Source organism: Eptesicus fuscus, chromosome 3, assembly GCF_027574615.1.
Source record: "Eptesicus fuscus isolate TK198812 chromosome 3, DD_ASM_mEF_20220401, whole genome shotgun sequence".
NCBI classification, from domain to species: domain Eukaryota; kingdom Metazoa; phylum Chordata; class Mammalia; order Chiroptera; family Vespertilionidae; genus Eptesicus; species Eptesicus fuscus.
In genome coordinates this window covers 5324759-5351874 of record NC_072475.1, presented here as the reverse complement: position 1 = coordinate 5351874, position 27116 = coordinate 5324759, and the positions used below count along the sequence as shown (strand labels likewise).

The 27116-nt window shown below is 44.1% G+C and overlaps 2 protein-coding genes and 1 pseudogene across 3 annotated transcripts in view; 1 reads left to right on the top strand and 2 right to left on the bottom strand.

Annotated features, from left to right (window-relative positions):
- Nucleotides 1–1091: 1091 nt before the first annotated feature.
- On the bottom strand, nucleotides 1092–1521 carry LOC103289906 (60S acidic ribosomal protein P1-like; annotated as a pseudogene).
- Nucleotides 1522–1773: 252 nt separating this feature from the next.
- LCA5L (lebercilin LCA5 like) lies at nucleotides 1774–25609 on the top strand. 2 transcript variants are annotated; one of them, XM_028151892.2, is made up of 9 exons: nucleotides 1774–1905; nucleotides 8917–9242; nucleotides 9696–9842; nucleotides 15527–16041; nucleotides 18305–18442; nucleotides 20325–20409; nucleotides 22411–22517; nucleotides 22656–22773; nucleotides 24869–25609. In XM_028151892.2, exons 2-9 carry the CDS (start codon nucleotides 8924–8926, stop codon nucleotides 25585–25587), a joined length of 2148 nt encoding a protein of 715 aa, XP_028007693.2. In that variant the 5' UTR covers nucleotides 1774–1905; nucleotides 8917–8923; the 3' UTR covers nucleotides 25588–25609. The 2 variants fall into 2 exon arrangements, with proteins under 2 accessions (XP_028007693.2, XP_008143920.2); XM_008145698.3 differs by lacking the exon at nucleotides 9696–9842.
- Nucleotides 25477–27116, bottom strand: part of GET1 (guided entry of tail-anchored proteins factor 1) — a 21016-nt gene continuing 19376 nt past the window's right edge. Inside the window, exon 5 of the mRNA XM_028151895.2 lies at nucleotides 25477–25555. Within this exon, the coding sequence (XP_028007696.1) occupies nucleotides 25542–25555 (14 nt within the window). The 3' untranslated portion in view covers nucleotides 25477–25541. The remainder of the gene's footprint in view (nucleotides 25556–27116) is intronic.

Here is a 27116-nt window from a genome sequence, read left to right as displayed (position 1 = left end):
GAGCGCACTGACCACTAGTGGGCAGCTCCCGCATTGAGTGTCTGCCCCCTGGTGGTCAGTGCGCGTCATAGTGACTGGTGGTTCTGCCATTAGGGTCAATTTGCATATTACCCTTTTATTATATAGGGTATTTCCTATGCTGTACTTTGCATCCCCATGACTATTTTATAATTACAAATTTGTACTTCCCAACCCCTTACCTTTTCACCCAGTTTCCCAAACCCCCTCCCCTCTGGCAACCTTCAGTCTGTTTTCTGTATCTATGAGTCCGTTTCTGTCCTGTTTGCTCATTTATTTTACTCTTTAGATTCCACACACGAGTGAACTTATATGGTATTTGTCTTTCTCTGTCTGACTTATTTCATTTAGCATGTCCATCCATGCCATCACAAATAGTAAAACTTTGTTCTTTTATATGGCCAAGCAAGTCTCAAATCCTAAAAGTGGGATTTTAAATCCTTTTATTATAACACATAATGAACTACATGTAGACACTGATTAGCAAATGAACGTGTCTTGGAGATCTCTCCATATGCACAGCTACAGAGATATACTTCATTCTTTGAGTTTTTAAAAACTATGCAGAATCAGTATTACTGTACAATGACAGTGTTTCATCCAATTCTTTACCTTTTGCCATTCTGATAGATGAAACTGGAATCTAATTGTCTTAATTTGCATTTGATTAATTTAGAGCAAATCTGAACATCTTACATATTGGTTGTCTATGTTTCTGTAACGTGCTTTTTATGTAATGTGTTCATATCCTTTGCCCATTTTACTAATGGATTATTATGGGTCCTTTGTAAATTAAGGAAATTAGCTCTTTTTTATATATTGAAAATAGTTTACCCAGTTTCTGATGTGCCTTTTAACTTGATTTTTGTTGTTGTTGTTACACAGAAATTTAAAATTTTTATGCACCATTTTTACTAATTGTTTCCTTTGTGGTTTCTGGGCTTTATTTCTTATCGCACTCCATGTTTTCTTTTAAGATTTGTTTTTAACATTTACTTTTTTTTTTTTTTTTTTTTGTAAGCCCAACTGCAGCAGAGGTCAGCTTTTATTGAATGTGTTACAAAAGAGCTGGTTTAGTCAAAAAGACCAAAGCCCATGTCATCATCAAGCTCCTCAGATTCTTCTTTCTTTGCCTCCACTGTCTTCTCCTCAGCTGGGCAGCGGCGGTGGAGGGGGCAGGACCTCCTGCTGGTGCAGCACTCGCTGCAGCAGCAGGTCCACCAGCCCCTGCACTGCAGATGGGACTCCCAGTGTTGACATTGGCCAGAGCCTGTGCAAAGAAGCCTGGCCAGAAAGGTTCAGCTTTTACACCAGCTGCTTTAACGAGGGCGTTGATCCTGTCCTCCGTCACCTCACTTCATCGTCCTGCAGGATAAGGGCCGAGTAGATGCAGGAGCTCCCAGACTGAGGCCATGGGGAGGGTGAGTGCTGGGCCAGCGAGATGCCAGATGAAGTGAAGGCCTCACCCAACGCGGCCTTAGCTGCCTCGGAAGAACCGAGCATCTACTGGCAGCTGGGGAAAGGGGCAACATTTACATTTTTAATTCTCTTATATTTGTTTTACTGTGAGGAATGAAATAAGGATTCACTTTTGTTCTGAGTTCCAGACCGGTTCCTAGCCCATCTCTCAACACCATTTATTAAATGTCCACATTCTTCACCTTGATCTTACACCAGGTTTCCATATTTATTGGTGAGATCTTAACATTTTCTTTCTGTAATATCATTCTAGGTTTTTTGAAACATATTCTTTGTTTAAAAAGAGGCCAAAGCATGTCCAAAAATACTACCTTGGAAACCCCATAAATACTGCAGTGTGAGGAACCCTCCGCTCCGAACACACAGCTGATCTTCCTAGTCTTCAGCAGGGTGGATAAAGAGCAGCAGGTATGCATGCATCCTTTTTAAACTTTCTAGCGTGTGTTCATTCTTTTGTCTGCCTTGTTGCAAAAGCAGAACTGAAGACAACTGAATGGAGTATTCCAGAATGACCCAGATGTATTTCTTGACCTTGAACATTCTTATTTCTAATTCTGTAATTAAATGAACATGCTATACAAATGTATTATTGTCACAAGTAGTTACTCCTTCACCATGGGGTCTTCCAGAAAAGCATGATCAACTGGATCACATTTTTTTTTTTTTTAGAACAGTGTTTTTGTTGTTGTTTTGTTTTGTTTTGTGTTTTGTTTTAGAATTTTTTTAATTTTTTAATATATAGTTTTATTGATTTCAGAGAGGAAGGGAGAGGCAGAGAGAGATAGAAACATCAATCATGAACGAGAATCATTGATTGGCTGCCTCCTCCTGCACGCCCCCTATTGGGGATCAAGCCTACAACCCAGGCATGTGTCCTTGACCAGAATCAAACCCAGGACCTTTCAGTCCACAGGCCAATGCTCTATCCACTGAGCCAAACCGGCTAGGGCATCGTTGTTGTTTTTATTAAATTTATTGGGGTGACACTGGTTATAGGATCATATAGGTCCCAAGTGTGCGTTTCTATGATACATGATCTGTATATTGCATGTGTGCCAACACCCACAGTCACAGCATCTTCCGTCACCATATATTTGGCCCTCTTTTCCCTTTACTACCCTCCCCACCTGCTTTTTAATTGTGGGTTTTTTCCCGAGTCACAACAGTAAAGAAACTACTATAAACCCTATAGCAGTGATTGGCAAACTCATTAGTTAACAGAGCCAAATATCAGCAGTACAACTATTGAAATTTCTTTTGAGAGCCAAATTTTTTTAAACTTAAACTTCTTTGGGAGGAGGAACCAAGATGGCGGCAAAGTTAAACAACTAAACTGCCGCCTTGCACAACAATTTCAAAAATATAACTAAAAAACAAAACGTCTACCACCCAGAACCACGGGAAAGCTGGCTGAGTGGCAGATTTACAACAAGAAGAGAAGGGAGCGCAAACGCTGGAGAGCTGAGGTACGAAGGCGCGAGCGAAGCGGGCTGGCGGCGGGCGACTGGGCGCACGGCTTTTCTTCAAACCAAAGGGAGACAAACTCCCGATCACTCTGAACTCGTTTCTGGGGACACGCGGGGGACCCAGACGCCTACGGGGAGAAGCTGGACTCTCGGCCATCGGTCGGAGAGTGAGAGTGACTTTTCTGCAGAGGTGCGCCCAGCAATCAGGGTTTGCTGCGCTGGAGCACGGGACACGGGGACTTGGAAACGCGGAAAGGCAGAGACGGCTGAAGGCAGCCATGGCCGTTGGCCACGCCCCAGCCTAGTGACGCCCTGAGACCCTGCCCCGCACATTCTACAAACCCGCCCAGGCTCCACAGAGCGGCCTTTTTCATATAAATGGCCTGTTCTGTGGCAGCTCAACCAAATTAACTGCAGCTCCAGTCAGACTGCTCCAAAACCACCCAAGCAAAGAGGAGAAAACTGTAGCTCTTGCTGTAGCTCCTGCTGGGAGGCCTCAGACCTGCACCCCATTGGAGATCCAGACACTAGGGCATCTAGTGGTCGGTGTGGACGACACCAGATTTCAACCACTCTCATAAGAGACACATTCAAGAGGCAGACTCAGTGGGCACCAAACCCCTACTGTGTCTCCAGCACAGCAATTCTTCCGTTATAGATACAGCAGGTCCTCACAGCCAATTGGCCTGGAGGTCAATTCCTCCCAGTGTACCAATAGCAATCAAGGCTTTTAACTACACCAAGATTTTCCACTCAGCCCACAAAGGGGTGTACCAAGAGCGACCACCTAGAGTGATTGGGGAAGCTGAGCTACCGGCCCCTATAGGTCACTGACCACACAAAGCCACTCCATCAACACAGGGAAGCAGTCAAAATGCAGAGACACCGAAGTATGTCACGAATAGAAGAGATAGAGGAAAGCAAACTAATGGACGACACAGTGTTCAGAACCACATTTATAAGGTTACTCAAGAATCTTCTAAAAACCGCTGAGAAACTTGAAGAGACCTTCAAGGACCTTAATGAGAATACCAAAAAAATGGAAAAGGACCAGTCAGAAATTATGCATACACTGTCTGAAATAAAGAATATACAGACACTCAACTGTAGACCACCGTACCCGAAGAGTCAAACCAAAGATCTGGAATATGAGGAAGAAAAAAACACCCAACCAGAGAGGCGGAAAGAAAGAAGAATCCAAAAGTGTGAGGATAGAGTAAGGAGCCTCTGGGATGGCTTTAAGCATACCAATATCCGAATTTTTGGGGTGCCAGAAGAAGAGAGAGAGCAAGATACTGAAAACCTATTTGAAGAAATAATGACAGAAAACTTCCCCCACCTGGTGAAAGAAATAGACTTACAAGTCCAGGAAGCGCACAGAACCCCAAACAAGAGGAATCCAAAGAGGACCACACCAAGACACATCACAATTAAAATGCCAAGGGCAAAAGACAAAGAGAGAATCTTGTAAGCAGCAAGAGAAAAACAGTTAGTTACCTACAAGGGAGCACCCATACGACTGTCAGCTGATTTCTCAACAGAAACTATGCAGGCCAGACGGGAATAGCAAGAAATATTCAAAGTGATGAATAGCAAGAACCTACAACCAAGATTACTCTACCCAGCAAAGTTATCATTCAGAATTGAAGGGCAGACAAAGAGCTTCACAGATAAGAAAAAGCTAAAGGAATTCATCACCACCAAACCAGTATTATATGAAATGCTGAAAGGTATTCTTTAAAAAGAGGAAAAAGAAGAAAAAAGTAAAGATAAAAATTATGAACAACAAATACATATCTATCAACAAGTGATCCTAAAAATCAAGTGAATTAAAAATCTGAGGAACAGAATAAACTGGTGAACATAATAGAATCAGAGGCATAGAATGGGAGTGGATTGATAATTCTCAGGGGGAAAGGGGTGTCTGTGTCGGGGGTACAGGAAGAGACTGGACAAAAATCATACACCTATGGATAAGGACAACGGGGGGGAGATAAGGGCAGAGGGGGGATGGGAACCGGGTGGTGGGGAGATATGGGGAGAAAAAAGGAGAAACAATTGAAATAATCTGAACAATAAAGATTTATTTTAAAAAAAAACTTCTTCTAATGCCACTTCTTCAAAATAGACTCGCCCAAGCTGTGGTATTTTGTGGAAGAGCCACACTCAAGGGGCCAAAGAGCCGCAAGTGGCTCGCGAGCCGCCGTTTACAGACCACTGCCCTATATTGATAGAGACATAGTGAAATTATGCCTCAAGTGCAGTACAACAGGCAGTGTTATACTGGAAACACTGATGGTTCAAAGTATAAATGCTGTCAAGAACTGAGCTATATACTACCATAAATTTCATGTATCAAAATCTAGTGTGCTAACTATAATAAGCATTACACGATTACTAACTTTGCTTGATTACATGATTACTAACTTTGCTTATTTTCAAATCCTTGAAGGCAGAAGTTTGTGCCCAGCAGACACTAAATAAATGTTCTTTGACTAAACTGTTAATGAATTATTCAGTTCATGAAGAAGAACATGAGGCAGTTGGCCTAGGACCTGGATTTTTCAATAATGCACCACATAACCAGAAATCCATATATGTTTTTACTGATAACAATGGTGAAGTATAGCCTATTTCTATTAATACAAAGACAGTCTAAAACAATGTAATCAACTTAAAAGTGGAGTTACAGGTCTGGTACTAGTAATCGATCAATTTTTATCAGGTCAATGAGAAAACTGATATTTAACAGACAGAATCTTCTAAAGCAGTGGTCGGCAAACTCATTAGTCAACAGAGCCAAATATCAGCAGTACAACGTTTGAAATTTCTTTTTTTATTATTTATTTTTTTAAACATATTTTATTGATTTTTTACAGAGAGGAAGGGAGAGGGATAGAGAGTTAGAAACACCGATGAGAGAGAAACATCAATCAGCGGCCTCCTGCACACCCACTACTGGGGATGTGCCCGCAACCAAGGTACATGCCCTTGACCGGAATCGAACCCGGGACCTTTCAGTCCGCAGGCCGACGCTCTATCCACTGAGCCAAACCGGTTTCGGCTGAAATTTCTTTTGAGAGCCAAATTTTTTAAACTTAAACTTCTTCTAACGCCACTTCTTCAAAATAGACTTGCCCAGGCCATGGTATTTTGTGAAAGAGCCACACTTAAGGGGCCAAAGAGCCGCATGTGGCTCGCAAGACGTAGTTTGCCGACCACGGCCATAGGCTTACTGCAGGTTTTCACAGACTCTGACATCTTAAGGTTGTAATAATAAATGAGTCGAGTCCGATTATATCCATTTTGGGTCAAGCAGTATGGCACAGTGAAAAGAACTTTAAAGGCAGACAGACCTGGATTCAAAACTCAGTGCTTTCACTCACCGGCTTAGTGACCTTGGAAAAGTTACTTAACCATTCTGAGCCTTAATTTGCTCATCTGTAAAACAGGGTTAATGGTGCCTCTTTCTCAGCACTATCATCGTAATTAAGTAAGCTAATATATGTAAGCGCCTACCTCCGTACTTGGCACACAGTAGATGGTGGTGTGCTCACCATTCAGGCATTTACAATAGTGGTTGGGTGGCAGCACCACGCTAGGCCTGAAGCTACAACCAGAACAAGACAGAGTCTGTCGCCCTAGCTGGTTTGGCTCAGTGGATAGAGCGTCAGCCTTCGGACTGAAGGGTCCCAGGTTTGATTCTGGCCAAGGGCATATGCCTGGGTTGTGGGCTTGATCCCCAGTAAGGGGCGTGCAGGAGGCAGCCAATCAATAATTCTCTCTCATCATTGATGTTTTTCTCTCCCTCTCCCTTCCTCTCTGAAATCAATAAAAAATAAATAAAAAATAAAAAGAGTCTGTCTTCAGGGTGTTTCAGTCTAATGAGATTACCCAAGGAGTTGTTCCAGGTAAAATAGGTGATGGGAAACCGACCAACGCGTATCCGTCACGTACGGACACCAGTGGCATCCTTGACAGTCCTGGTCTTGTCCCAGAATTACCCTTCCAGGAAGGGAGCCTACTGTGTGTTGATTGCTGACTGTGTGACAAGTACTGGGATAGGTATTTTGCAGACTCATTTCCCCCTGTAACATTGGTGTTCTTACATTTACAAATGGCAAGATCACTTAGCTAAGTGACCGACCCAGATTCAAACCCAAGTTGGTCAGCCTGCAAATTGTCTGTCACCTACTCTGTCACACACCCAGGTTGTGGCAGCCGGACAATCCTTTGTCCCACGGTGCCCAGGAGGCGATTTTTCAAAGGTGTGTTCGGAGTTGGGGTGAGGAGGAGAGGTCAGCCAAAGTTTAGCTTGTGGCAGGAACAACTGGTCAAAAGCCAAATTATTCTTGTGGGTAAGCAACCATGTTCAGGCAGTCTGGATTTGTCAAGATGCATGGGGAGGAAATTAGGGGCCAAGGTCATGAGTAAGGAGAGGTGGGGAGGGACAAGGACAGGCAAAACTCTAAGGCAGGGGTGAGGAACGACCAGCTCGTGGGCCGTATAAGGCCCGAGACTTCATTTCGTCTGGCCCTGCCAAGGCAACGATAGGTGGGACTCGAAATTCAATAAATCTAGGAGCTTTTTTCATAGCAACATAAATTTATATTAAGTGGAGAACGAGGAAGGGAAAGGGAGAGAGAGCAAGAGAGAGAAAAACATTGATTGGTTGCCTGCCATATGTGCCCCAACTGGGGATCAAATCTGAAACCTGGGTTTGTGCCCTAACCAGGAATTGAACCCACAACCCCTTGGTGCACAGGACAATACTCCAACCAACTGAGCCACACCAACCAGGACTCAATATTATTTTTTTATCTTTTTAATATATTTATTTGAAGTCTACTGTACTATTGTTTAGTTCCCAAATAATATTTTTATTTTTCACATTGAAGAGTTAACTGTATAATAACTAGACAAACTTAGTTTGATTTTTTTCCAAATCCATTCTTTATAAAAGTTTGGGTTTTGTACAGCTGAAAATAAGGTTAGTTATTTGCTAAACAAATGTAAATTATCCACTCAGTGCATTTTCTTCAAAAGGATTCTGATCCCTGATGATTTTCTTATGCAAATCAGCATGTTTTTTTGAATTGCTTCATCTGTCATCATGTAGAATACAATCAGGGAAATGATGTTCATGTTATAGTAGTCTAAGTAAAACATAAAAAGGAATGCAAATTTCCTGAATTAAAATATTAAAAACCTTATTATTATGAATCAAGTAGATTAATCCTGATCTGTATCTTTAATCTCAAAAGTATGTGATTCATCATTGGTAAAGAAAAGTGTATACATCTGGACAAATATGTCTGGGTTTCGTAAGCGTTGCATTTCATATGAGCCTTCCAGACCAGCAAGTGTGGTCACTTTCTTCAGTTCTGAGCAAGGCCAAAAAAAAAAAAATCCCAACAAGCAGTCAGGCTTAGAGAACAAGAGTATATTTCACTAATTGGTAAATTGTTGTCATTGCTTCTATCTGGTAGGAACTTTATCTTATATTACCTGTGAATATAATTTCACCAAAGTCTGGTTTCAGGGTTCTTATAGTTTATGAAGAAAACTATAAAAACCAAACTGAAATGGTTCCAGAAAATACTTCAGAATTCTTACTTATCCATGACTAGAGGCCCGGTGCATGAATCTGTGCATGGGTGGGGTCCGGCTGGCCCACCCCAATGGGGGCCCATCAGGCTTGGCTGGCAGGGGGAAGGCACCATGGGTGCTTGGCAGCCAGCCCCCCCCCCCCCCGATTGAGGTGTTGGGGGCCAATTGGGGCCTGGATCAGGCTGGTTGGCTACTGCAGTGTGCATCATAGCCACCAGTCATTCTGGTCGTTTTGCCATTCCGGTTGCTAGGCTTTTATATAGAGAGATAGTTCAATGTAATAACACACAGGTCCATTTTAATGTCAATGGCTATGGATCTAAAAGCCGCTTTCTTCCATCAGGTGTGCTATGTCTTTGGCTGGCGCAGCAGGCACCCATGGCGATGAGCACTTCCCCGCCGTGGCCCTGGGAAGCAGCCTGCTGCCCGAGGAGCCCAGGGGCAGCCCCAGCCTGGCCGACCTTCCCAGGGATGGCAACGCCTCCGATAAGAGCGTCGACTACAGCAGATCTCAGTGCTCCTGCAGCTTAATTTCTTACTATGATTACTCGGAAGACTTTCTCTCTGAATGTTCAGAAACAGCCGCTAATGAGAACTATTTAGAGAAACCTGTGATAAAGGAAAAAAACGAGAAGAAAAACTACGTTTCTGAACTCTTCCAACCTAAAGGTAAGCAAAATGTCCCAACCGAGACCCAATGTCTGCTTACAATGACATCATTATTTAATGCACTAATATTTGAAATGGCCACATTCAGTTTTATTACCTTTCCATATTGTCAACGTGTATTGTAAGCAAAGTTTTACGGAAGGAGATGGAAGTAGAGAAAAGAATAATTACGAAGGGCTGTGCTTTGCTGGTTACCTTTCCCACGAGCAGGATGGGCTGTGCTTGGTGCAGAACTTGAAGACTTGACATTTAGTCTACTTTCACAGATGACTTCTTTTTAAATTCACTCTTTGTATTCAGAAAAAGAAACTAGCCAAAAATGGTCATACCCTCAATAGATGTTTGATGACAAAAGAGTAATTACAGAATAACCGAGAGCTGGCTGGAAATGTCGCGCCAGCCCTCTGCACGCTGACCTGCTGGCGCCCACAGTGAGGCCGGTTCCCTTTCTAGCCAACAGGTGTCCTTGTTACAGAGCACCACGGTGCTTGGATTTCAGTGGCTTCTTGCCTTTCATCTCAGCTGGAGAGTTATGGTTTGAATCACCAATGAAATACCAATTCCTGTCTCAACAGCCCGAGAGGATGTTCTCCAACTCTGGTGAGGCATATTGGCAAAGATCACCCTTTGAAACAGAGATGGCAAAAGGCTGTTGATTATCTCATTTCCTTGTGGATTTTAGAAGTGCCAACACCTTCCACTCCTACCTGTCCAAACCGGAATTAGCCTGGTGATGGCCTGACCGCCTCACTCCCTGCCTCCCTGCCCAGACTGCAATCACTCCCTCCCCTTTCAGGCAATCCTGGGCTTATAAATATTGTTTATGTGAGAAATAGCCGGGACTTTTCCACGGCGGCCATGAGAACTGCCATGAGTCAGCAGGTGGAAAGTAGCTAACAGCCTATAAGTGTGGGGCACATCTGTCACATTTACCCGATAGCTGTCACCCCAGCCTGACTAGGACACTGTGCCATCTCTGCGTCGTCTAGAATCTCCAGCTCCCGCTCTTCTTAGCTAGAGAGCAGGGCTCCTAACCTAAGACCCTGGCCTGGGAACCCCATGAACCTCTATGCAGAGTTCCATTTGTGACCTCTTCTAGGGAGAAGGGACCACAGCTTGCAGCAGATTCTCAGGAGGTTAGAAGCCCCTTTTCTAGAAGGTGGGAGTCCCAGACCCCCTGGGAAGGCCTGGGGCAGAAGACGGAAAGCCCAGCACCTCTCTGCCAGTGGGACTCTGGCATTTGGAAGCGGTTATCACACCAGAACATGCTTCGCAGTCAGCTTCCACGGTTACACGATCCCTTAACTGCACTGGAAACTTAGGAAGCTCTGATAACCAAACATCTTTCCTATGTTTGGCACCAAAACTACTTTAGCAACAAAAACCTGATTTGGGCCATGGCCAGGTAGCTCAATTGGTTAGAGCATCATCCTGATACGCCAAGGTTGCAGGTTTGGTCCTCGGTCATGGCACATACAAGAATCAAACAATGAATATATAAATAGTGGAAAAACAAAATCAGTGTTTCTCTCTCTCTCTCTCTCTCTCTCTCTCTCTCTCTCTCTCAAAATCAATTAATAAAATTTTTTAAGTTTGTAGTGGATTTTCACATATATTCTACACATGAAGTATATGTGAAATTTACATGTTTTTTAAATATATTTTTAATTGATTTCAAAGAGGAAGTGAGGGAGAGGGAAAGAGAGATAGAAACATCAATGATGAGGGAGAACCATTGATCAGCTGCCTCCTGCACGCCCCACACTAGGGATCAAGCCCACAACCCAGACATGTGCCCTGACCAGGAATAAAACCATGACCTCCTGGTTCATGGGTGGACATTCAACCACTGAGTCACACCGGCTGGGCATGAAATTTACGTTAAAAAAACAAACCTGATTTGAACTGACATGAGACTGATCTTTATTTCACTTAGTGTGAATAGTTAAATCTATTTCACCTAAAAACATTATTTGATTAAAGTCTACTGAACCCAACCCTACTAGGATGGAAGCACTGTGGAAAATACCATTCATGCACCTTAAAAAACAAAACCCCCAAATTCAGAAACAGCATAGCCCCAAGGTTATGACAAGGGACCATGGATCTATGTACAGTACTGCACTGTATTCTGAGTCTACGCTTTTGTGGGACTGTGAGAAGGCTGTTAGCATTTGTAAAACTTTCTACGTAAAATGAACTGCATTTTGAGTTCTAAGAACCTTATGATTTAACTTTTTAAAACTGATTCTTCATTTATTTGTTCCACAGATATTTATTATGTGTTTTATGCAAGATACCTGTCCATAAACTGGGAGTAAGCTAAATTAACTCAGTCACCTGACAGTGCACTCAAATTCTGAAGGGCACTCTTTTGTGTATGAATACTCTGAAATTGCTTTAAATATTGGGTGCATCTTTAACTCAAATTACATGCCCCCGAGGACCCTGGTACCAGTGCCTCAGGAACTTAAAACACTTGTTGTCACATCAAGCTTTGTCACAGAATGAGAAAGTGTTTCTAGGTTTATCCTTGTATTCTTTTGTTCCCTTACAGCTCATGTTTTGCAAGTATTTGCCAAAGAAATTTCAGCAGCAAGTAATTGATAAAATTCTAACCCAAAGCTAAGAGGCTTAATGTTTTCGCCAGTGCAGCCCCTTCTCCGTGGATGGGCAGCATCTGCTCATCCTTCTCGTATGTTGAAAGCCGATGGCTGACCTTCAGGGGCTGGGAACACTGGATTAGGAACCACCAATGGAGACCCGGCATTCACTAAAGAATAATAACATCAGAGATCATGTTCAAGTCCCAGCTTAGAAAAGCAAAGCTTATGGCAGAAAGATATTTCATAGAGAAAAATTATAAGGATGAAATGAGGACTTCAATTTGATAGGATTTTTGCTTTGGTCAAGTATTAAGAGATTTACCTAAACCAATGTAAATAATAGCCAGCAATATATATCTACAATTTAATTTTTTTTCATTGTACCTTTTGTAGAAAATGTACTTTCAGCACTCTTTCAAATTATACAGGGTAGGGCCAAAGTAGGTTTATCGTTGTTCATATGGAAAATAATACAATAATAAATAATAATACAAGAATAAACTGTGTTTCACGCACTCACGACTATAAACTTACTTTTGCCCCACCCGTATATTCTCCTTTGATGTGTTTTGCTAATACAGTGCCAAAATATGTGGTAGTCATTCGAAAACTGCATGTACCGAAAAGGAAGTTATTTCACTCCTGCGATGGCCAGCACACCTTGGCCTGTTGTCTGTAGTCAGGTGCAGGTGGGAGGGGGAGGCAGGGTTGGAGGCCCTCGCCAGCAGACTCACAGCGGGAACTGTGGAGAACAGAGGGGAAAGGGCCCTTCCTTTGACCTCTTCTCACCCCGGGCCTTGGCGGAAGTGGGCATCTCGATCAAGGTGAGATACAGTGTTACCTGGAAGAGAGAGAACCTGGTGGAGGGCAGCCCCGCAGGAGTGATGGGAACATGGCTCAGGATAAGGAGCAGAACCAGACTGAGGGCATGGAAGGCCTTAATGATAGAACAAGACACTGAAACAAAGAGGAAGAGACCAGAAGAGGCCGGGGGGACGGGGGTGGGGGTGGAGGACAATAGCTCCTAGACAGGAGGGTAGGGTGACCCGGGAAGGAAGAGGCTGGCACGGGGAAGCGTGAGTGCGGGCACATTCTTGGAATGTTCAGAAGAGCACGTTGCTTTATGTGTGAGCGCCTTTTTGGTTAACTATGGACTTCAATGTACATGTTTATTATGAATTAACTTAATTTGAGTGTTTTAGCTCAGTGGTTTAAAAATTAAGTATCCCAAGAGTAATTTAATCATTAAGCTAAATCTGCCTTAATTGTGTGAAGTGGGATAGAAATTGTAAGTTTTACCCTTATTATGTGTAGGTTAGGATAGTGATGTACAAAAGCATTAAGGATTAAACCCTATTTTCATTTTCTACAGGCTTTATAGTTACATAAGTATGCATGATGTGTAGAATATGAATTTGTTTTCTACCACTCAAATGGCAAGTGATATATTTACATTTCTGAAGCAAACTGGCTTATTCTCTCAGACCCGCCCAGTAGGGTAGACGAGAAATGTAATCTCAGGTGTTTGGGGAGTAGAGGGCATATGGAAGATCTTTCACAGACAAGATTTTCAGAAGAGCCTCTGGTCCTTTATTTTTATCACTTATGTGTTCTTGTCCAAGCCCATGTAATTTTTTTTCTTGATTTCAGAGAGGAAGGGAGAGGGAGAGATAGAAACATCAATGATGAGAGAGGATCATTGATTGGCTGCCTCCTGCACACCCCCTTCTGGGAATCAAGCCCGCAATCCCAGGAATGTGCCCTGACCAGGAACCAAACCAATACCTCCTGGTTCATAGGTCGACACTCAACCACTGAGTCACACCAGTCGGGCCCATGTGATCTTTAAAAGGCTGACACCTCCTCTTCTCAAAGCACCCATGCCCTCTGTATACATCCCCACCTATGGCCTTGGCCAGGGCTGTGGGGTTAGTCCCCAGGCACCCGCTCATTCTGACTGCCCACCCTCCAGTCACTTGAATACATGTGAGACAGGGATACAAGCCTCACTGCCCACGTGACCCACCACCCCTCACCCTTCTAGTCTCGGGGAACTCCCTCTCCTCTTCAGGGTCATGTCACGCAAGAGCTGGAAGACAGTACAAGTTGGAGGTCAAGTTCAGTCATGGTGGACATGGCAAAGAATGTGACACTGCCACCTCCCCCCGTTTTAGTCCAGCCTGATTCACATGGCCTGGGTTTAGGGTTCCCCTGGCCAGTGGCCAGGCTATTCAAGTGGCCTCAAGCACCTGCTCTCTGCCCTTCCCGTAGGTGTTACAGAGTCTGGTCTGCTGTGCTTTCCAATGTACTCAAAAGCTGATTCCAAAATACTCAATATTCAGCCACAGCCCTACTCAACTGTCGCCAGTGGGAAAATAAATGCCATTGGAGGCACAGTTGTAAAAACAGTTCATCAATTATTGATGTGTACGGGCACTAATGGTGGTCAAATCCATGTGGTCTTTCACAGCCAACATTCAAATGTTGTGTCCCCAGAAAGCACCAGCTATTTCTTTTGGCTCATTGTTTCTATCGCAGGTAGAATCGCCTTTCCCATACCAAACATACTAAGCCATGTCTCAGAGGATGTGTCCACACTTGGCCAGGAGCCTAAGGTTAGGACACCAGTGACCTTGGCCATGACATTCCCTCTCTCTCCAGGATGAGGACCAGATATTTTACATTCTAGAATCCAGACTCAGTCTCTCTCAATATAGATATACTAATATGTACACATGCACACACATTTGTTTACATGCACAGATGCACACATACACATATATACATATACATCATACAAAAGAATATAGATATGAGGCAGTGGTGTAGGCACACAGATCTGGGTTCTGTCTCACCACTTACTTGTGTCCATTGACAAGTGACATTGCTAAGCATCAGTTTGTTCATCTTTAAAATAGGATGACAATCAGTGATGTTGCACACACATTTGACATACTCGAATTCCGTTATGTAAGCTTGGTGCTTATAAGTTTGTTGTAACATTGTTTAGAAACATTTTGTTTTAAATAAACTCCTGAACACAATCCCCCTGACTACTTTATTTAGTGCCCAGCCAAAGTAATGGAAGAAAAAGGGTCTTTGTTGGATTTTTTGAAAAATTGAATATCTGTATATATTCTCTAAGCAGTGTAATGGTTTTTAAATGTTTTTTTTAATATATGAGATATTCATATATTACATTGGGCTTTAATGTTACACTCTAATTGCCCCATAAGATATTGTTAGAAGGATTACATCCGATAATCTATATAAAACATTTAGTTCAATATCTGACATATGATAGCACTTAATAAATGTTACCTATGGTCATGAGCTTTAATTTAGCTTTATAAAAGATATAAGTACAGGTTTCAGAGTCGAAGAAGACCTGGCTTTCAATCCACTATGTCACTTCGTGGTTATATAACCTTGGACAAACAACTAAAAATGTCTAGCTATAAAATAGACTATTACTGACCTTAGAGAACTGCATTAAATGAGATAGCTATATATGAAGTGCCTAGCCTAAGCATGGATATTTGTTCAATGTTAGTTCTTTCCCCTTCTAGCTCTCAGGAATATGTACATCTGTGCAGGAGAGGGCGTTATACATATTTGCATACCTGCATATCTATCTGTATATATAACTAGTAACTAACTGGATTATCTGCTTCACAGGCCAGAAGGAAATCTCAGTTGAAAAAAAGCAGAAGTGGAATGCATCACTTCTAAGTTCTAAAATCAATATGATTACCCAGAGAAGAGATGCCATAACTCAGCGCGTGCTCTCAGCCAGGCTCCATAAGATTAAAGAATTGAAAAACGAATTAACTGACATACATCGGAAGATGGAAGCCACGACCTTAGAGAACCAATTATTGAAACAGCTTGAGATTAGGCACTTGAAAGCTATAGGAAGATATGAGACTTCACAAAATAATGTACCTCAGATTATGGCTAAACATCAGAATGAAGTGAAAAATTTAAGGCAGCTACTTAAGAAATCCAAAGAAAAGGAAAGAACTGTGTCCCGGAAACTCAGAGAAACGGACAGCAAACTGCTGAAGACCAAGGACGCCCTGCAGGCCCTGCAGACACTCTCTGAAGACAGGAGCCTGGCGGAGCGGGAGGAGCTCACCGAGAGGCTGGCTGTCCTGACCACCAAGATGGAGGCCAACGACAAGCAAATCCAGGTCTGTATCCCGGCTGAGGCCTAGGCCTGCTAAGGGTTCAGAACTGACACAGAAGCGTTCGCGTGCGTACTCGCCCAAGTGCCTCCCTCTGCAGGCCTTCGCCCTGATGATGTGTCCCCGGGGGGCAGGGACCAGAGCAGGGGGTGCTCAAAGGAAAGACAGAAACAGCCCAGATCTGAACATCGCTCTTCTGTCACAGTGAGCGAGCACTCGGCTCTGGATCTGAAAAGGCCTATCTTATGTCGGATAGTTTTTGGTCTCTTTAGACATAAACATATAAGAGGAATTGATTTACTGTTTTACTCCTTAATATGTGTTGGTGAGAGACAAGTATTTTTTACAATCTTGAAATAATTAGAAAATATCAATTCGTTTCAATCTGCTTTTTTAATCTCAATTATTTCTTCTTTGGTCAAATCCTCCTCTATTTTCAAAGAGAATTTTCTCACCTAAAGTGGCTGTGAGCTACAGAAAATAACGCGCAACCTCGTCACACTCGTGCTAGCAGGAGACCGCAGTCCTCCGTGTGGCTGTGAGGTAATAGGGGTCCATCTCAGCATGTGTCTGTCATGTAAAAGTAACTGCGTTTTTATCTCATCTACATACTTTACATCTGCATGTTTTTATATAGATAAACAAAACAAGAATTCAAGAAGTAACAGTATTTTCTCATGAGAAGCACTTGGTTATGTGGGAAATTCCATTTGGTTGTAGGGCATTGTGTGGGTGTAGGGCATTGTGTGCAGGGAGAGATTTGTGGGTCAAAACATGTAGGTATGTTTTAGTGTTAATATTTTAGGGAATGAGGGTTTTAGTGATTATATCACCCTTGTACGTACCATACTTCCCACGTTCCTTTAATGAGAAGGAATTAATGTTTTGTTTTGTGTTTTTTTTTAAATATATTTTATTGATTTTTCACAGAGAGGAAGAGAGAGGGATAGAGAGCCAGAAACATCGATGATAGAGAAACATTGATCAGCTGCCTCCTGCACACCCCCTACTGGGGATGTGCCCGCAACCAAGGTACATACCCTCGACCGGAATCGAACCTGGGACCCTTCAGTCCGCAGGCCGACGCTCTATCCACTGAGCCAAACCGGTTTCGGCAGGAATTAATGTTTTAATGGGGCAAACCATACTTTATGGGGAAAAATAAAGAAAAGGCCCTTGGCCAAGCCTCTGCAGAGTCCAGACCAAACATGTGCAGTGGAAGAGTCCTCTTCCCGGGAGTGAGCTGCCCGGGGCTGTGGCCACTTCCTTCTGCGTGGGGTGTGGGGCGCTGAGACCAGGAGCCCTGCCGGCCCAGGCAGCAGGCCCGCGGGCCACGAGGGGCTGCACGACTTGGGGAGGAGAGGCTCAGAGACTTGTAAAGAACACAGCAGGTCCTCGAATGACTTCTTCCCTTCAGCATCATTTCATCATAGCACCGGTGAGGAGAAAACCTCCATTCCTGGCCAGGCCTGTCTCTGGGGAGTTCGCATTTGCTCCCCACGTCTGAGTGGGTTTGCCCCGGGACCCTGGTTTCCTCCCACGTCCCAGAGATGTGCGTGTGAGATCCCAGCGTGCGGGGCTGTGGGGTGTCCGGTCCAGGGAGGTCCCGCCTGGCGCCCTGAGCTGCCCGGAGAGGCTCCGGCCCCCCACAACCCTGAGCCGGAATCAGCAGGTTGGAAAGAACCAGCCTGCTTTTACTCATCTGTCTTACATGTGTGTAGAGCTCACCTTTATTTCCGTGTTTCATATTAGAATGTTTCAGGCCTTTGTTTAGAGGTTTGGTGATTTTTTATGCCAGAAATACGCCATAGGAACTTCATCTAGTTTATATCCATCAGCCCAAGGTAGCACTGGTTTTGTTATACACCGTTCACTTCAAGTCACGGTTTCCAAGAGCCTGCTGACCACGTTAGGTGAGGCCTTATTATACCTACGCCGGGTTAGCAGAATACTTCACATAACAGACCTACTTAGGCTGAAAGTGTGACAGTGATTATATCGATGGATTTTCAGAACCTGTTCAAAAAAATGTTTATCAAATTCCAGAATATAAAAAACATTCAGCTCAAACATGATATTCTCTAGAGTCGTGCTCGGGGATTGTGTCTCTTTGTGGTTCTACTTCGTTCTATAAATGTCCCCTGTACAAGCCATCACTAATATTGTGTTAAAAATGTGCACTTCTCCTAAGTGTGATGAGTGCCGTTAAAGTCGGAGCTTTGATAAAAGCGCACTGGTCACAAGCGGTTGAAACATGCCCTGTTCCCAGAGCTTGGAGAAGCAGCTGCGGTTGAACAACAAGGCCTTCAGCCGGCAGCTGGCCATCGAGAACCAGAAGACGCTGGCCGCCCAGACCGCTAAGGAGACGCTGCAGACGGAAGTCAGACTCCTCCAGCAGAAACTGAAGGTACTTCTCTAAAGCAAAAGGCAGCAGCATTGGTGAAATTCTGCTTCCCAGACTGTCAGGGCTATTCTTTCCTACGAATAGTCAACAAGCATTCCATGAGCGTTCCGAGATGTGGATTTGATTTTCTTTCTTGTTGTTTCTCTTGATTAACCCATTGAACACACCCACACGGTATCCTGGATTGCGTTCCGACCCCGTCGTCCTCCATTCTGGGCCCGCTCTGTGGTGGGTACCGACTCAAACCTTTGTTCCCAGCATGAAGGAGGACTGTCCTTCATGTTCCTTCCTTTTGACCTGGCCATCCTGCACCTGTCAGTCAGCACCTCTTGACCGGCCTCTTCCTTCTCTCTGCTGCTGACAGACATGCTGACCCTCAAATAAAAAGATATAACTGAATTTTCCAGATCATCAAAACTTGCCCCTCTAAACTTCAAGATCTTTTTTGTCTCTCTTCACGCCCCATCCCTGGGCCCTTTCTTCCTGGGCTGTCCTCCCTGCTCGGACGTGGGAGACATCCTTAATTCATAGGCCCACCTCAGTGGTCCTGATTCTAACAGGCGTGCCTCTGGATGTATGTGTAAGAAGCAGTGTTCAGTATTTAATTGAATCTTTCTTTTCCTCAACAAGCCAGGATTTCAAACCTTTTATTTTGCTGAGACTTTTGAAAGAATATTGGGATCTAAAGCTAAACAGTGATGCGTCTGTTCTAGCCTTCCCCGTGCTGCACGTGCTGGGCTCCTGCAGGCCTGTGGAGCAGCGCGCTCTGAGATGATGGAAAGTTCCGCCTGCATTGCCCAGGACTGTGGTCAGCAGCCACGTGTGCTGCCGGGCACGCCAAACATGGATAGTGTGACTGAGGACTGCATTTTTTATTTTAGTTTAGTTTCATTGGTTTGTTTTTATTTTTCACTTAGTTTACTTTCAATATTATTTTGTATTGGTTTCAGGTGTACAATATAGTGGTTAGACACCCATATGCTTTACAAAGTGTCCCCCCAATATTTCCAATACCCACTTGGCACCACGCATAGTTATTGCAATGTTATTGACTGTGTTTTCTGTTGTACCTTATGCTCCCATGACTGTTTTGTAACTACTGATCTGTACTTTTCAGTCCTTTTACCCTCTCCTCCTATCCCCTCCCCCCTCCTCTGTGTCTATATGAGTCTGTTTCTATTTTGTTTATTTTCTTTCGATTTCACATATAAGTGAAATCATATGGTATTTGTCTCTCTCTGACTGACTTATTTCACTTAGCATAATACCCTCTAGGTCCATCCATGTGACACAAATGGTAATAGTTCATTCTTTTTTATGTTTTTTAATTAGTTTAAATCAGGACATGGCTAGTGGCCACTATATTGCACCATGCAAAAGAATAAGAAACATAGAGAATGGAAAAAAGTGAAAGAAGCTAGCTCAGAAATTTTTCAAAAACATTGTCCCCATCACAATAATATGTCACTGTTAAAAAGTGTTTTTTTATGTCAGGAATGATATGTAATGTTTTGGCTTATTTCTATTTCTGCTAGAAATACAGATTTTATTCAAAGAATTCTGAACTTGCCCTGGCCAGTGTGGCTCAGTTGGTTGGAGCACTGTCCTGTGCGTGCACCAGTAGGTCGCCGGTTCAGTCCCAGTCAGGGCACATACCTAGGTTGAGGTTTGATCCCCGTTGGGGCTCATATGGAGGCAACAGATTGATGTATCTCTCTCACATTGATGTTTCTCTCTCTCTCTCTCCCTTCTTCTCTAAAATCAATAAAAAGTAAAAAAGATATGCTCTAAAAAAGAAAATACTAAACTCAAATGTTTTTTAGAAGAAATCAAAGTTGATAAAAACAAATACTTATAGAAAAATTGGTTTTGTGGTTCTTTTTAGGAGAAAGATCGAGAGCTTGACATTAAAAACATCTACACTAATCGGATAGTGAAAAATTTACATGACAAAGAAGATTATCCAATAGGTATGTTTTAACTATTTTCCCTCAAAATCTATTCTTAAGTATCTAGTCAGATTTTCCTACCTTATATCACCAAAATAATGGATGTTTAAAAAATCATTTTATTAGGCATTGAAACACATCTTGTGACTAGGAGAATAATAAAACTGTGCTATGATTGCAACAACTAGAGAAGAACAGAAATCCGTTCCTGTCTCCCCACCCTCTGCTCGGTCCTGCTGTTACTTCAGGGCGAGTGAAAGGGGGACTCTCAACTTGAAGCAAAGTGGCTGCCAGGTGTTGAACTTGCTAAGAATATCTACTAGCCAGAGTGTGGATGTAAACTCAACGTTAGCCTGGCCGGTATGCTCAGTGGTTGAGCATCGGCCTATGAACCACAGTTCAATTCCCGGTCAGGGCTCATGCCAGGGTTGCGGGCTCAGTCCCCAGTGTGGGGCATGCAGGAGGCAGCCAATCAATGATTCTCTCTCATCATTGATGTTTCTGTCTCTCTCTCTCCCTCTTCCTTCCTCTCTGAAATCAATAAAAACATATTTTAAAAATAAATAATAAATAAATAAGAATCAACTTTAGCCCTGGCCAGTGTGGCTCAGTTGGTTGGGCATCGTCCAGTGCTGGTTCGATTCCCGATCAGGACACAGGCCCGGGTCCCGGGCTCAATCCCTGGTAGGGGGTGTGCAGGAGGCAGCTGATAGAAGTTCTGCTATCACATTGATGTTTCTCTCTCTCTTTCCCTCTTCCTTTCTCTCTCTAAAAATCAGTTGAAAATCATTTAAAGAATAAAGAAATTTTTTTAAATAAATAAAAATCAACTTTATTGAATTACAGTTTACCTCACTAAAATGACCCATTTTAAGAGTGCAATGCAATGGGTTTTGACAAATGTATGTTTATCCCCATGTAACCACCACCACAGTCAAAGCATGGAGCATTTCACTCTCCTGGGGAAGTTCCCTGGGGCCCACTTTGCGCCCAGTAGTCCCGCATCCCTGGCCCGAGGCATCCGCTGAGTCCCTTCTGTCCCAGCAGCGTGGTGTGCCTGTTCTAGAGCTCCATTAACTGGGGTCCTAAGTGGCTACTCTTTGGTCTGGCTTCTCCGTCCAGCACCATGTTTCTGAGACGCACCCATGTTGCTGCCACTGTCATTAGTCACTTTTACTCCTGAGCAGCACTTTCCCCTCCAGACAAGGTGTGCTTACTTCCCACCCCACAGAGCTCCCAGCCGAACACTGGGGACACTCACCCTGTTTCAGTGGAAGTAACTATGCATTTACCTGTTTTTAATGTGTTTTTATTGACTTCAGAGAGAGGAAGGGAGAGGGAGAGATAGACCACCAATGATGAGAAAGAATAATCCATCGGCTGCCTCCTGCACGCCCCCTACTGGGGATCAAGCCCACAGCCTGGGCATATGCCCTGACTGGGAATCGAACTGTGACCTCCTGGTTCATAGATTGACGCTCAACCACTGAGCCACAACAGCCGGCTCTTTTAAAGGCAACCACCTCACATTTCTTTGCATTCCTTTGTTTGCCTCTGGTTTACAATCCAGAATAACAGCCAGCAGAGAAAATGATAAAACCACCCATGGGGTCGTTTAAATGGGAGAAAAGCGGTCACCCCTTCGCCTGGGCCACCTAACCCTTGGTGAGCAGGCCGGAGCTCTGACACGGGTGGCACGGGTGGCAGGACTCACTCTCATGGTTGCATGTCTAAGTGTGAGTCTTGGCTGCAGCAGGGACAGCCCTGTCCTCGAACAGCCATGCAGACCCATCCTAATGCCAGCTTGCTCTGGACGCGGCCTCTGGGACACCCATAAGAAGACAAAAGCGGAATGATAGGAGAAAGAGGATAGTGGCAAATGTCGCACATAGATGGAAAGGTTTTAGAAAGCATCTAGTGTACTTCGTTTCATTGTGCTGCAGAGTGTCCTTTTATCCTTGCAGTCAATATTGCTTCCAAATGTCAGCCATGTTTCTTCTATGCAATGTACTTGTTCTGCAGTTTCTTCAACAAAATCAGTGCAGACAGACAGGAAAAGCGTTCCATTTACAAGTACGAGACAACAGGGGACCCAGAAATCGGAAGACGTGCCATCTTTGATGACAAAGGTACAGCCAATCTGAAATTTTGCAACATCTAATTAAACATATCTTTATAAAATAGGCTACAGTCATTTGATCTATACAAAAAGTATTTGTATTCATTGTACCCAGAAGATGAGCTTTTGCTGCTTTTCTGAATTCTAGGGTAAAAAGCTAACAGGAAACACGGGTCATAAAGAAAAAGCCACTGGCATAGTCCATGTAATTCCTCACTGTAGCAGTAAACTGCCAAGCCAAGAGGAGTCCAAGAGAAAATATGAAGGTGATTTGGCAACTTTTAAGTCATAATTATTCTTTTTTTGTAAGTTGTGAATTCTTTATGTCCGTGTATAAAAGTATACATAAGACATATACACTGTTCAAAGAACGGTTATAGACTTTAACGCTGTGTAGCCACTAGCCCTAACAAATGGAACATTAGTCCCCAGAGCACACTGTGGCCCCTTCCCCACCACATCCCCTCCCTGCCCCCAGAAACAGCCAGCCTTCCCTCTGACGCCGGCATTCATTCCCTGGCTCTGCCTCCCAATTCCCTGCCCTTGTGTGTATCCTTAAACAGTATGTTCACTCCTGACAAGCTGAGTGGCAGACAAACCCAGCTGAGTCAAGGGCAACACGCCACTCATGAGACCAACCGAAGACTTCCAGGGAGGGGTCAGCGGGGCAGACGCTGGCTTCTGGCCCCGGATGAACAAGGGCCTGTCAGGGGGAGGTCCTGCACCGTCCTGGGCACAGAGAACCCAGCGCACGGCCTCCGGCAGGGCTGCTCTGCGGGGCTGGGAGAGCTTCGGGTGGAACAGGCTGCGCCGACTCTCCCGTTCTGAGAACATCGGCCTGTGGACTGAAGGGTCCCGGGTTCGATACTGGTCAAAGGCACATGCCCAGGTTGCAGGCTGGATTCTCAGTGCGGGGCGTGCAGGAGGCAGCTGATCAATGATTCTCTCTCATTGCTGCTTCTCTCTCTCCCTCTCCCTTCCGGTCTGAAATCAATAAAAATATATTTTTTAAAAAACACACAACAGACTGGTGGCCCTCTGCCTCTGGGGTGCAGCCATCACCCTGGCTTCGCCTTCACCAGCGGGACCAGAGGCGCCTCTTCCGACTGCGGTGAAGGAAGGGCAGGGCGGGGAGGCCAGGCCGCAGCCCGGTGCCATCACCCAGGCAAGAGACGCAGGTGGCCCGGACTGGGGCTGGGCGCAGTGGCGGTGGAAAAGAAGCAATTCGCCTGTTAGCGAAGTTTAACATCTGCATTAAGTATCAGTAGGGCATAATATTACTTAGAACCAAATACACATCTTGCTGGCTTCTTTGCTCACCGCTAATTCTTGAAACATATCTCGTCTCTTGCTAGAATTCCTCTCATTATTTTCGAGTATTGGTGAACAGTTTCATTTCAGAATGTGTGGAATACGCGAGGAACTTTTCCAGTTCTGCACATCCAGCTCTGTCCCTCTCCCTCACAATGACTGCATTCTGCGTTGTAGATGACAGCCGCCTCTGATCAGCTCCTTGGTCGTGGCTGCGGGGCTGTGGCTGCTGGGCTGTGGCTGCAACAGGCCTTCCCCCAGGGGAGGGGAGGGGAGGGGAGGGCTGACAGCAGGCTCCCTGCTGCTGGCAAGGACGGGAAAGGACAGCCCTTCTTCCCGTGGCTGTCTCACTAACACACTGAACCCTCTTCCTGGCGGCCGTCGTTCTCTACCACGAATGCCCAGAATCCCGCAGGCCGCACATGCCGTCATGTAGTTAACCAGGGCCCTCTGCCGGGCATTTAGGACGTTCCGCTGGTACTTAACCATGTCGGTAACATCCTTACACGACGTGCCAGTGTGTGTGTGTGTAGGGCTTGGTCCCAGAAGTGAAGTTGTTGAGGCCGAGAACATGTTCACTCAGAATTGTCATCGGTCCTGCCAAACTGCCCCCCAGATAAAGCTGTACCAAGTTACACACCCACTCACTGGGGACAGGAGGTCCAATTTCCCGAGAGTCTCACCAGCTCTGGAGAAGACTTGCCAATTGGGTAAAAACATCTTTATTGTTTTAACTGGCACTACATCCAGCTTAGTGGTGTTTGAACATCTAGTAATAACCTATTGGCAACTTTTCATTCTTTCAGGAATATCATTTTTCTTTTGGTTTCATCTTTCCCACTCATTTGCTATGTTTAGGAGAGTGCAACATTCCTGCCTGTTAGTAGCACCTTTCTGTATTCTAGTGTTATATGCTCCTATTGCCTGGCCTTTTTTGTCATTTTAATGTGCTTGTCAGGAGGTGTGAATAAGTGTGGCAAACATGCATGCCATCTTGACATAAAAGCCATTATTTTAAAGATCGCCAAATTGACTATTTTTCTAATACAGATTTATCAAAGGAAGAGGAACCCCTGAAAGTACCAGCAGCTCCGGAGAATACTGGAAGACAGAGAGAGAAAAAAGCAAACCAAGAGAAGAGAACCACTTCGGAAAAAGAACAAGAACTACCCTCAAAAAGAATCCAAGTCATTCACCCCGAACGGGGAGGCCAACAGGAAAATGATGCCGCAAAAGAGCTTAAAAAAAGTGTCCCAAAAAGCGACATGGATGAGGTACCGAACAAAAATGCCCAGAATACCAAGATACACCTGCGGCAAAGAAAGCATTATTTATTCACAGAAGCCACGGAAAATTTGCATAACGGGCTTCCTGCTTCAGGTGGGCCAGCCAAACCAGGTGCCTGGAGATGCAACCACAGCACAGGCAAACGGCGTGGCGGTGCCAAAGACCTGAAGCCCAGGCACTCCGGGAGCGGGTATGAGCCCTCTTTTGGTAAGTCTTCCAGAACCAAAGCAAAAGACGCAACTTTCAGAGAAAAGAAAAGCAACCTGATGGAGGAACTCTTCGGATCAGGCTGTGTCTTTAAAAATGACCAAGCAAGTGCTGCTAATGAAGGGTCTGAGGAGACTTGGAAAAGTAAGAAGATGCAGCAGCCACCCCCTAGTCAGGCCTCTGCCAGCAATGCTTTTGGAGATTCTAAAGTAACTGTGGTGAATTCTGTTCAGTCATCGTCACCTACAGAAGGAAAAATAAAAATAATTATTTAAATAAAATCCATATTCTAATACATTCTGGTTCTTTTGTGCCTTTAATTTTGTACTGTGTATGTGTGTGTGTTTTCAGTACATAAATTGACTTTGTATAATTAAGGTTTTGTTTTATTGCTAATCTAATTTTATTTTTTAATGTATTTTATTGATTATTTTTACAGAGAGGAAGGGTGAGGAATAGAGTTAGGAACATCGATCAGCTGCCTCCTGCACACCTCCTACTGGGGATGTGCCCGCAACCAAGGTACATACCCTTGTCCGGAATCGAACCTGGGACCTTTCAGTCCGCAGGCTGACGCTCTATCCACTGAGCCAAACTGGTTAGGGCGCTAATTTTAAAATTCCATTTTATATTAGACAATGACAACATTTCAAATACAAAATGACACCTTTATTTTTCTATAACTGAAACGACCATTATCTTTTGGATGACTCATTATGGTTTTCATATTCTATGGGACTCCATTGCTCAAGTCCACCCAAGATATATATATCTCATAACAATTTTATCAAAAATCAAATTGCATTGTAACTTAAAAGCATGAAGCAGTTTTGAAAGATAAAATATGATCAGAGGGCTCTATATATTTTTTTAATATATTTTATTGATTTTTTACAGAGAGGAAGGGAGAGGGGATAGAGAGTTAGAAACATCGATCAGCTGCCTCCTGCACACCTACTACTGGGGATGTGCCTGCAACCAAGGTACATGCCCTTGACCAGAATCGAATCTGGGACCTTTCAGTCCGCAGGCCGACGCTCTATCCACTGAGCCAAACCGGTCAGGGCTCTATATATATATATTTTTAATATATTTTATTGATTTTTTTACAAAGAGGAAGAGAGAGGGATAGAGAGTTAGAAACATCGATGAGAGAGAAACATCAATCAGCTGCCTCCTGCACACCCCCCAATGGGGATGTGCCCGCAACCAAGGTACATGCCCTTGACCGGAATCGAACCCGGGACCCTTGAGTCCGCAGGCCGACGCTCTATCCACTGAGCCAAACCGGTTTTGGCAGGGCTCTATATTTTTTAAAAACCACAAACACAGCAGTGATCACCAAGCTTGGTTTTATGAAAATTATTTTTGAGCCCTGACTGGTGTGGCTCAGTTGGTTAGAGTGTCATCCCATACACCGAAGGGTAAATGGTTCAATTCCTGGATGGGGCACATGCCCAGGTTGTGGGTTCCATCCCAGGTAGGGGTGCATGTGGGAGGCAGCCAATCAATGTTTCTCTCTCACATTTGTTTTTCAATCTCTCCCTTCCTCTCTCTAAAATCAATAATACTTTTTAAAAATTATCTTTTGAGTGTTATCTTATTCAGCTAAACTGGGCATCTAATATCCTGCCTTTGTGGGCGACACTTTCCCATGTGCACCTAGGATCCAGCATTTTTTAATACATTTGTTGCATACCTGCACCTTGACCTTTTTTTTTCTGTAATCTTGTCCTTTCAAAATAACATATGGGGCCCTAGCCAATTTGGCTCAGTGGATAGAGCGTCGGCCTGGAAAGGGTCC